This window comes from Leptosomus discolor, chromosome 4, assembly GCF_034619465.1.
Source record: "Leptosomus discolor isolate bLepDis1 chromosome 4, bLepDis1.hap2, whole genome shotgun sequence".
Lineage (NCBI taxonomy): Eukaryota > Metazoa > Chordata > Aves > Leptosomiformes > Leptosomidae > Leptosomus > Leptosomus discolor.
Window position 1 is genome coordinate 11,292,690 of NC_141394.1, and position 11,975 is coordinate 11,304,664.

At 44.1% G+C, this 11,975-nt stretch overlaps 1 protein-coding gene across 4 annotated transcripts in view; it reads left to right on the top strand.

Moving 5' to 3' along the window:
• SLC4A4 (solute carrier family 4 member 4) overlaps window positions 1-7,666 on the top strand; it is a 234,040-nt gene extending 226,374 nt beyond the window's left edge. For all 4 annotated transcript variants that reach the window (XM_086464769.1, XM_086464770.1, XM_086464772.1 and 1 more), the window contains 3 exons: window positions 2,135-2,296; window positions 5,519-5,615; window positions 7,623-7,666. In XM_086464769.1, the coding sequence (XP_086320895.1) occupies window positions 2,135-2,296; window positions 5,519-5,615; window positions 7,623-7,666 (303 nt within the window). The remainder of the gene's footprint in view (window positions 1-2,134; window positions 2,297-5,518; window positions 5,616-7,622) is intronic.
• Window positions 7,667-11,975: the final 4,309 nt, after the last annotated feature.

An 11,975-nucleotide genomic window follows, 5' to 3' on the forward strand; every position in this document is an offset into this window, starting at 1 on the left:
AATAGCACAAACTGACAAAACCAAGAATCGGGCTCACTACGAAGAGGTGTGCCAAATAGAGGGAAAGGATGACCTAAATCAAGAGTGAAAAAAAAGGATGTCTTTTTCCTTGAACGTTAGAAAAAGGCAATAATGTTGATTCATGTGTTTCACATCAGAGGATGGTATGTAAGTTTGTAGGGTGCATGTCCTCTTTCTAATAATGCGTATCAGAGTCATGTTAAAACTTGGTTTGGATGTTGAGAGATAAAATGTCATCACACAGAAGAACTGTTTCTTAAATATACACTATGCAGTCAGTCTGGTATAGTATTTCTACATCAAGGAAGGGGAATAGTGAAACAGCTTTTTGTGCATTTAGATTATCACTAGAGCTGCAGACACAATTAGGCACTTAGACCAAATAAAAAAACAAGCGAGCGTTAAGGGGAGTTTATATGTATGCTTTGCCTCAGGCATCAAAGCAAGTGACCATGGACCCTAAATGAGGGAGCACGAAGTAGATCCTTCTCCATCTCTGTGCTTGACCTGTAGCTCAGCTGGGAGGAAGGTGGTTGTAGAGCCAAATGGATCTAGCGTGGATCCAGTGGGACCCTAGCTGCACACATAGGGATTCTGCTGAGTCTGATCTCTGGCTTCAAGATGGGTCAGGCTGCTGCAAAGTCAAAGCTTTATAGAAGTCTCTTAAGAAATCTGGGCCCGATGTCACCTAGTTTCAGGATTATAGCCAAGCAAAATTTCGGTTGTGGGCGCAGTTATGAACTGCAGTGCTTATTTAAGGGCGAGAAGGAGGGAAAGCAGAAAAGAGAACAAGGACAAGTGTCTGTTCTCTGATATTGGTGAAATGAGGAGAGAAAAGATGATGCAAGTGAAAAAAAAACCTCCAAATGTTCTTGCTGGGACACACGCTCCTATATAAAGGCATTAGAAATCAGCAGTTCCCACTGACACACCGTTCCGTTGCTTTTTCATGGCTGTGCTGAACTGCCATTGAAAGCTGAATCTAAAATCCGGATGCTTTTTCTTTTTGCCCATAATAGAGAGAATCTGAGTGAACGCTAGGTCTGCTACAGTTTGTTGTAATGGTGCAAGCTTAGTGAAGGTACAGTCACAGCTTAGATGTAGCTGGATCTGATGATAAAACCTCAATTGTTTGCACTCATGAACAAAAAGACTGTAAACTTCCAGTCTGCGAAGATCCGGCCAACAGCCAATTTTCTTGTTTATTTGAAAGAAAAGCACTTCTAATACAGAAGTAGTTCATAATGGGGTAATCATGGGTGTCTATATGGCATCTTTCCACTCCCTGAGTAATTTCTCCCTTCTGTAATCACGTCTTAAGTTATGTAAGTCGAAGGTCGAGATCCTTTCCTAGGAATTGTTTGTGCCGTTGATCATCATTGCTCAGAGCAAACTTCATCTTAAAGGCAGTCTTCAGTTATCAGGAATGGGTTATAGCTTTTAGTAGCCAAGTCGAGCTTTCAGTCTGTCACTGTACCCTTTGGTAAAGTGTATGTGTGATCTTGGTAGGCATCTGGTGGTGGTGTTAAATCCAGCATCGATGTAAACACCTGTTTCAGACATGTCCCTTCTTTTTTTTTTCCCAGTGCCTTTGATTGCTGTCTTACACAGAAAAAGCTTTTCCTCTGGTTTCATGCAGCCACAATCCTAGTAAACTTTATTCTGCAAACTCTGAGGGCACAATTTGGCCCTTGTCTAATTTCTGAAGAGCTCTTACATCTGAGGAAGTGGAGAGGAAAAAAGTACAGACAATTACTCAGGCTGCCCCTGTGAACCTGCATATATAGGCCAAATCCAAAAGTAAATGAAAATACTCATTTTTTGTGTCTCTGTTATTTTGCCTGATGCCTGTCAGTTGGATGTTAAAGATGACCATTGTCTCTACAGGAGTGCTAGGTGATTACATACTTTTATTTTCTGTACGTTGCTGCTGTTTATTCTGACGTGAAACAGTCACAGTTCAGACTTTCAAGCTGGTGGAGCTATCCCAGGTGTTCACCTTGTCTGTATGTTCATTTACAACCAGAATTAAAGTGTGGGGGATTAAGAAGCAGCATTAAGAGGGATGCATAGAGATAAAACGTGACTGAGGAGCCCCTCTCTGCCTTTTCAGATCCTGGCACTCGTAGCAGTCAGAAAAGCCATGGACTACCTCTTCTCCCAGCATGACTTAAGCTTTCTTGACGACGTCATTCCAGAAAAGGACAAGAAAAAGAAAGAGGACGAGAAGAAGAAGAAGAAGAAAAAGGGCAGTGTGGACAGTGACAATGATGATGTAAGGAGCTTTCTGCTCTTGTCAAATCACTCATTTCTAGCTAGCTCATCCCGGGGGGACTGCCTGTGCCCCTCCCCAGCTCTGGGGCTGGAGATTTCCCAGCCTCTTTTGCAGCCGACCAGCTTGGTCTGTTGCTGCTGCAGCAAATCAACCCCAAACAAAACTTCTTTTCTACATTGCCTTCGCTTTTCCAGACTTCACCAGCCTGTGGTAGGTGGTACTTGTGTTGCCAAGAATGAAATCACACTTTCCACAAGAGCACTAGTTACCTGCTGAGATGTCGTGCCCTTTACTAGAATGCCTTTCATCACCCTGCCTTGTTCATCTTTCCCTCCTCTGTCTTTCTCCCCCGTCATTGTCTTTTATATTTTAGGAGGAGGATGGTTTTCGCCAGCAGCTCTGTTACTTCTGAATATATTCTGGTTTTCTTTTTTTTGATATTTTTTTAATTACTCTTTTTAAAAGCACAAAGAGATGTGACTTTTCATACTGCAGGAAAGACTGCTTTCTGTTGATAATACTCATGACCTAAAGGTTTCCAAAGCATATGTGCCCTTCTGCAGTATACTCTTTGGTCCTACCTCAGGTTGTAGCATGCCCTAAAATAGTGAAACGTAGCTGCTTATGTCATTACTAAGTGCAGTGACCTTACTAGACCAGATCCACGTGCCTTCGACTGTTTTACTGTATATCTAATAAGAAGGAATGTAGTCCTCGTGCCTTTAAACATTGTCCTACCCAGGTCTAGCATGAACTCAAATCCTGTAAATTTATACTGAAGTGCTAAACACATTGATTATATAGCACTTTGTAGTCCTTTGAGCCCTTTATGCGAGAGCCGTATAACACCTCTGAAGATCAGTGTTAGAGGCAACAAAGTCAGGCTATTCCAATGAGGAAATACACACAGTCCTTTCTATAAAGAATACGTGCTGTCTAAAGTAGAGCATGTACACTCCAAGAGACAAAACTAGGAATTTGTTAGGTGCGGGTATGGCGTTGTAGGAGGTCGCCTGGATCCAGGCCTTTTTAAATCAAGCTGAATCCTGGCTGGGAAGATTAGCTCTTATTTCAGAGAGCAAGCTGCCTTTTCTGTCGTTCCTCCAGTAACTGGGAGGCCGAGGGTTTCTTTCAGCAGATAACTTTGTGCAAACCAAAATAAGAGAAAATGCCCGTAGCTAATAGCCAGCCAAGCTCTGACTCCATCCCCTCCTCTTGACTGATTTGAATCCGGCAGCATCGTATCCAGAGCCATGGCTCCGCTATCTCCTCCTATGTTTTAAGCTATCTCCTCTCTTCTTAGGCTTTTCATCAATTTCAGGTACAGTAATTGATCTAACGGGTAAGAGAATTTGTGCAAAATGTTGGTTCTTAACTCATCTCGTTTTTTTTTCAGCACTTGCTTTTACCAGCTTCCTGAATGTAAAGCACTTGGCATCACTGGTTTGTTAATTTTCACCCTTTCCCTTCCAGAAATCTGCCCCCACAAAGTTAGTTCTGCGGGATTTGACAGGCGATAACATTGATCAGAGCTCAGCAAAGAGAATTGCTGGGCCTTGCTAGTGCAGATGGTGTGAGATGAATGAGTACAGCAAAACCCAGCTTTAGTGAAGACTGCTCCCAGCACTAGTTAGGGCTCACCTAAAGTTGTCGCTGGGGGCTTGCTAGCAATCGGGGGCAGCAAAAACAGAGCTGCAAAGATAGATTTTCGGTAATCTCACCATTTTTCCCTCCAGCTTGTCTTTACAACGTATGAATTAGTGCAACTAACTGCTGCATTTGCCTAATGAAAACTCAAGCGCCTTGTTTTTCTTTCCAATTTTATGTCAGCAAATACATGACCCAAAAAGGGCTAGACAATTTTTTGTGAAAAATCTTGGGCTAGTATATCTAGTTTCAGAGTCAGAAGTGCTGTGTGATGGTCTCTTCTCCCCCCTCAGGGCGTTTTTGCCAACTGCAGATACTTCCTGTGTCTCACGGTCCATTTTAGATGGTGAAGTTTAAAGTACACCCTGAATGTCAGCGTTGCTGTTCCACAGATTTATTTGTTGGCACCGAAACGGCGATATGTTGGAGAGGTCGCCCAACTCTTACGCTCTGCTTACAGCATGGCCCCAGACAGATGGGATTTTGGGATGGCTTTATTGCCTCAGTGCTTTTCTGCAGAATCATCTTTATTTGAGCTATGCTTATCCCTCAGCCTCATAAAAATACTCCTGAGGAAACATCTAGGGAGAGCGATTCTGTGGCCTCTAATGTTTTCCTGCCCTGCCTTGGAGGTCTCCCTCCCTCCACCCTAGCATTATGGTCATGCTATGTCTGGTTCTCTCCAGGAACAAAGATGTATTAACATTTCTAGCAAATACCACCTTACATCCTTTGTCAAGTTATGCAATATCAGCCTTTCCTTGGTGATGAGAAGTTACTTTTATTTTCAAAAAGCGAGATAAATCCAAGTACCTTCTACTAAGCATCAACAGGTGCACTATTGAAGCCAACGGGGTGTGAATCCTGCTGGAACCCGAGCTCCAAGGCACCCCGTGTACGGCTTTTCTCCGCATGTGTGCCTCTTCTTGGCCAGATTGCTGTTCTGTCTGTCTGGGAGTACTGAATTTGTACAAGGCCCTGGATTTGGTGAACTATTTCACTGTAAATAGAGGTGTCATTGAGACTGGGTTTAACTCAACTTAAATAAAAGGGGAAGTTGAGACAGTCTGGCTTAAGGAACCTCTGCCATACCGTGTCCTCACAGAGCAGTTGGGAAGAAAAAAGGGGTTTTACAGAAATCACAGCAGGATAAAATGTTTTGATGAGCTTTCACCGAAGCCAGTGCCCTGCTGTTTCTGCCTACGAATGCGTTTTCCGTCTGTATTTCCTGCAGCCCAGTCCAAGCTGAATTGGATGGTGTCTTCTAAGCTGGTGGCAAAGGAGCTGGGGGGATGGGGATGGGGGGGGGGGGACGCGGGGAAGGGGAAGATAACAGTTACACAAGTGATTCTTTTGGTCTGTTTTACTTTCATAGTGTGAAAGAAGAGGGAAAGCAGGGTGCAGTGGGGAACCGGTGGAAACCAGCAGGCAACTAAGCTGGACGATGCTTTTTTATTTTTTCTTCTTTTCCTCATTCCTACAGAAACTGTGTGAAGGATAATTTTAATTTGTGGGAGACAATAAGAGAGAGAGCAATGGAAATATTCTAAGACCTTTTGCACGTTTCTTTCACAGTCTGACTGCCCCTACTCAGAAAAAGTCCCAAGTATTAAAATACCAATGGACATCATGGAGCAGGAACCTTTCCTAAGTGATAGCAAACCTGCCGACAGTGAGTAGACCTAACCTCTTGCATGCCTGCTTGACTCTGCCTTGCAGTACAAAAATATAGATATGTATATATTTAGAGTGATTTTTTTTTAAAAAAAAAAACCAAACCAAAAAACCTTTCCTATTACTTGAAATACTTTTCCTTGTTCTTTTTTTTTCTCCTTTTTTTTTTTTTTTTTTTTTTTTTTTTTTTTTTTTTTTTTAATTTCCAGGCCTCTGATTTATGCCAGATTTTGCTTTTGTGAGCTTTTTTCCTTTGCTTGTTACAAAATTGATGTTGTTCCTTCTGGTGCCTCCAGCTGAAGCGCTTTTATCCAGCTACTAACGGGTCTCTTGGCCACTCACTCTCTCCTCCTTTTCTCTGACCTGTCCCATTTTGTGTTGACTCTGCTGATGGTTTGATTTATTTTTTCCTCTGAGCCTGGTGTTCTGGATTTGCAGCATGTCTAGACTGCATCGCTGTCCCATTACTGTTTGTTTCCTTAGGTGCCAAGCAGTTGCAAAAATCAGTGCTTAAAAGTGAAATTGAGTGTGTCATTGATCCGCATTGCGCATTAAACTGACAAGGCGGTGATCAGTTGCCGATTAACATATTTCCCTTCGTAGGTGATTTGCTTTTGTGCTATTCTGTGTCTTTTTCATTTCTTATGTGAATATCCATAACTGATTACGATGATCTTCATTTTCAGTCCTTTTCACTTCACATATTATAATCTAAGTGAGGAATCGGGAATAACAACTGACATTGGCTCTTCTGCCTTAGCACTGACTTTTTAAAATATGATGAGCAGCGGGTGCCATCTGGAGATAAATATGGTGTTTTGTCATGAGGTGGGAGGGGAGAAGTAGGAGTGATAGGAAGAAATTAGTACTGCTGCGAGGCTGATGATTTCTAGGAGTAGAACCTACACACCACAGATCTTTAGATCCTTTAACTGTTGTTTAAGAGCTGGTACCCAAGTCCCTTGCCTTTCGGTGGCATTTAGGTACCATCGGCAATCTTAAGCGTTGCTCTGTGGTTTTTAGCTACAGGAATACTTAGAGATTGGCATTGTAAAACAAAGCCAAAGAGAAAGAGGCATTTCCCTGACTCTTCAGATATTCTCCATGTTTTGCTGATAAGAAAAAGGGAGCGAAATCGGCCTCAGACAACCAATCAGATCCTCCTCATTTTTTGGCCAAAATGCCCTGATCTGCTAAAATCAAATTGTATCCTAAATGCCGTTACACAGGATTTTCTGATCAGATGCACTGTTCGCAACATCTTTAAGGCTGAAATAGTTAAGGAAAAGTTAATTCTGCTGCAAACCTGTTTGTTGGAACACCCTTTGAGACAACACGGGGTACATCACCCGTGGGCCGAGCAAGTAGTTGGTTTGCGTATCTGTACATTTTTATAATTCAGTAATTGATTTCCTGTTTTTTAATTAGAAACAATGAAAAAAAAAAGGATAAAATCTGGCCCTTGGACTAGAACAAGTAGCTTGAATCCATCAACCTTGTGGTATTGTCCTTGAATATAACTGTGCTTTGCGATCCAAAGTATATTACTAATACTACTAATAACATTAACTTTCCTTCAGCAATAGCATGAATAGGGTGATTATTAAGAGAGAGTGCACTTCCCCACGCTGGGTCAGGAAAGGAAAGCCATAACAGGCAACAAGCCGCCTATGTTCTCGCATGGGGTTTGGGTGTGACAGTGAAGAGCCAAGGGTAACTAAAGAGGTGTAAATAAAAGGTAAGTGTCAGGACCTAAAAGTGGTGAAAGTCCTGGGAAATGGGTCTTTTGGGTTGTGTTGGCAGTTCAAGGGGTTTTATGTTGGAGGAGAGAGAGAGAAATTGAGTGTTTTTATTGATAAGCTGTGAAATTCATCTGGCAGGCAGTCAGCAGTAAAAGAGCATTGCCAAATAGATGAGAGTATACTGGAGAAACTGAGACTGGGCTTGAGAAGCCATCAATGCTGCAGGCAATGACAAAACTAAGGCTTTCTTCCTTTCCTGACAGGAGAAAAATCACCAACATTCCTTGAACGCCATACGTCGTGCTGATACAATTCCTTTCCTTCAGTCACACACCATGCCAAGGTAAGCAGCCAAAAAAATGCACTTTGTAATGATTCCTCAAAAGCAGCTCATCTACGCCGCAGTATACCAAAACTCAACGAGGCAAAGCTTCTGTCCCACTGTAGGAAACTCTTAAAAAGCACTTTGAGAGCCTACAGCACCCCAAGTTGATTACCAACAAAAGAAAGAGAGACAGTGAGAGAAAATGGCTGTTATGTGTAACAGGATGTGGCGAAGAGGCGGTAATCTGTTTTCCCATGTCTGTGGTGGAAAATAGAATAAATAATAACCTTAAATCACAGCAAGGAGGAGTTAAGTAACAATTTCTCAGAGCTCAGCCGTGGCGCAGCCCCCTGGGGCCGCCTTGGACCTCCCGGTGCTAGGAGTCAGATTTAGACCAAGGCACCAGAAGTGTCAAAAAAGTATCTACACTTCCAGGTGTTGGAGAGTGTGTGAAATGAATCTCGGTGCCTATAACCAGGTTATTTCAAAGGCAGTTTATGCGTGTAGCCCCAGCTTGGTGTCAAGCACAAGTGATGGATACTTGGAGCTCCTCGGTCAACGAAATTGGTGTGTTTACCTCCTGACATGAGCAGTGTTCAGACCAACTCATTAAAATTATCTTATGTGATGTAAGGGCCTTATCTGAAGACCAGCTGTATTTTATCACTGGCTCTCAAGGGTATTTACTTGCTATCTGTACGCTGCCAGTTTCAGAAAGCTGCGGTGTATGAGCTAATGCAGGTACTGGGAGTCGAGCATTTGTTCCGTTTCTAGATGTGATACTGTCTGATGGGTGTCCCAGTAAGTCCCAGGATCTGCACTTTTCCCAGTTTACACCAGTAGCCCCTCTGTTTTGTTTGTAAAATGCTGGTTTCCTCTTGCAAGTTGTTGATTATTATGTTTTTTTCAGGATTTGGTCATTGGGCAGCTGTGCTAGCAGAAGCCCTGGGCACGGCAGACCACGTTAAGAATGGCTGAGAAGCCTGGAGGTAGCCTCCACACTTACCTGGTCTTTCTTTTTCTTCACAGCCCTCCACGAACTCCAGTAAAAGTTGTGCCTCAAATTAGAATAGAACTTGAGCCTGAAGACAATGGTTATTTCTGGAGGAGCAAGGGAACAGAAACTACTTTGTAATTTGTCTGTCTGTTGAATCTTTTATGGAATTTACTTTGTCACTAGCCAAATATTAAAATGCTCTCTGCTCCCCACCGGCATAGGTAAATGAGACACCTCACGCTGCCCCTCCGCCCTCACCCCCTTAGATCTCCCCTAGTCCCTCCTCACCCGGTTTCCCACACTGACCAAGATTCGTTTTGCCTTCGCAAAAGCGTCTCGCTCGTTGGCAAGCAGAGGGCAGAAGCAGTAAGGCTGTGGTTGTCGTACTGGTGGGAGCTGGCGGGGAGCTGGCGTTACTGCCGGTGCGAATCGGTGCGTGTTCGTTCGACTGCTTGTCAGCTGGCAGAACAAAACTGACCTCCAGGCTAATTCGATGTCTTGCTTACACTGCTCGAAGATGCTGGAAAGTGCTGCTAATACTAACCTGCTCTTAAAGCCCGTACTTGTAGTTAACACAGGAAGGAGAAGGAAAAGGTACTTCACTCCCAGCACAGACAAACCATTGCCATCATTGTAGCATGTGTTTTGCAATGTCCCTTTCCTATGCAATTTTTTTTAAAGAAACACTTTAATGGACTTAATCTGTCAGGTACATTGAAGAGTGTTATTTTCCTAGATTATTTTGTTTAAATTATGGGGGCCTAACCTACGACTTTTTTTTTGTCAATTTTTTTAACCTTTTTTTAATTACTGTAAAGACAAATGAATTTTTCCTGCAGCAGGAAACATATAGTTATGAGTAGTTCTACCTCTTATTTCTAGATGCCAGGCTTTCTGTAAAAAATGTATTGTACCATATATGATGTGATTTTTACAAAAAAAAAAAAAAAGCCAAAAAAAAAAAAAAGCCACAAAACCACACCACCATACCACAATCTCCAGGACATGGCATAGGGCTGGATCAGTTTGATTAACACCTTCTACTCTGAAGCATCTGTTTTGCTTAGGGTTATGTTTTTGTTTTGTTTTGTGTTTATGAGTAATCTAACTTTACTATGAAGGAGACGGGATGTAACTTAAATCTCTTGTGATCTAGGAAAAGTCTTAAATGTAATGGTGGCTGGTGAAATACTGACCAGCTACCGGCATCAGTGGACAGATGCTGATTGTATTCGTGTTGTTGATTTCCCACGCGGTATTGTTTGAGTTGTTTCCTTTGAAATACCCATGTGTGCGTGCGTGCGCGTGTGTATACATGAGAAGACCCCGGGTGCGCTTCAGACATGACGATGGCACGATGGAGGAGGAAGGCAGCTGAAGAGTGTTTGTCCCCACGCTCGTGTTCGCCAGGCTCACGAACATCTGCATCCTTTAGCATCCCACATCTGTTGACCATCATCTACAGAATTTACCCTAAATCTTGACTGCTCGGTCCTAGACCTGTGCACGGCGATGCGTCGGTACCAAGCAGGCTAGGCATGGGCATGCCCAGGCTTTTGGGTGTAAACCAAGCGAGCAAATATCACCTTGGGAGAGACGATTTTCTCTCCGTGGCATGTATGCGTATGTACATGTGTGTGCATGTAAACACGTGTTTGGGAAATTGGGCTTCACCATGACATTTCTTTGATGAAACTTGAGGACTACATGTAACGCATTAAAAGAAGAAAAAAATCCCAGCTATGAGGGCTAATTCCCCAATTGAGAGAAATCCCACCGCAGAGGACAGGCACGTCGCTGACGCTTTTGTCCTTGCGAAACCAAAGTCCATATTGGTTAAGTAAACACAGTTTCATGATGGTGCTGAGACCTTATATGCCAAATTTTAGCATCTGCTGACTCGTAGTAACCATATTGGCAACAGGAGGTTGGACCAGATGATCCCTGAGGTCCCTTCCAACCTGGCGTTCTATGAATAGGGCTGCTCTTTTCTTTCCCAGATGTGCTGTAGAAGCAGCTGGCCACCTTACTTTCCCTACAGCACTTCAGTTACAGGATGAGTTGATAGGGACCCTGCTAGCGTGAGCTCAATCTGCTGCCAAGGGTCATTGCTGCAGAAAGACGATGGAGCTGCAGAGGCACCTCCACAGCGTGCACACGTGCCCACACCTCCGTACATCCCCCCACTCCTTCTCGAGGGGTCTCCATTTCGGTTTCCATGAAATGCGTATTGGCTCTCAGATCGGCATCCTGGGAACCCAGCCTGACCCCGCTTCGGAAAAGCTGGGGAGATGTCGGGAATGGCCAGAAAAGGAGCAGCTCTGTGATCCCTCCCACTAGCTGGAGGACAGATAACGTGGGAAGCGCAATGCCAGCTTCAACCAAGTTTCCATCCCTTGGTGAACACAAGTCCCCGGCTCCCCAAGGGGCAATGGACTTGAGCGTCACGTACAGAGTACACAGGAGCCTGTTGTTTTTTGCCCGGACCTTTGATTTGTAGGAATCCCGGTAACTGATGGAGGAAGGATCAAGCCAGATGAACAGAGAGAAGCGGCTTTCCTGCTCCCGGTAGGCTCCGCGGGCAGGGCACTGCGCCCACGCACACACCCCCCCACGCACAGCTTCCCGTCTGCCGGCACCTGGTGATGGGTCTCCACAAAAATGACGTCTTCCACTTCCGAACCGCGTTAAATGTACTTGAAATGTATTGACTGCTGATCTAGGTCTTTCTTTCTTTCTTTTTTTATTTTTATTTTATTTTTTATTTTAACCCAAGGGAGCTGTTGTACAAAGCATAGCGTTGCCGAAGGGACGGGACAAAGGTTTCTGTAGCTTTATGGGAAAAAACCACAACTCTGGTGACAGGGGCTAGAAACACTTCCTTTCCTGGTGCCTAGCACTGGCCCTTCATTGGCGGTTGCCTCTCTTTTGTTGGTTTTTCCTTTAAAAAACAAGACAAAACCCAACATGAAGAAAGCAGCCGAGGGTTCTGGTGGCACCAGGAGCCAGTGGGCAGGGAAACGAGCCTGCAGGCATCACGAGGAAAGTTTCACTGCACTGCATAGACCTTGGAAAAGAAAACTTCTTCTCAATCAGAATGGGGTATGTTGTGGGAAGAGCCTGGGTGAGCACTTGTAGGAAGAGGTGTGGAGGCTGACCCAAAGCCCTCTGAAATCAGAGGTGGCCGTCAAGAAATGGATTTCCCAGAGCAGAACAAAGCCAGGTCCCACCTCGTGGTGCGATGCTGTGACAGCCACCCAGCTGCAGCCAGCTTTGTCCCGGCCCCGGGAACGT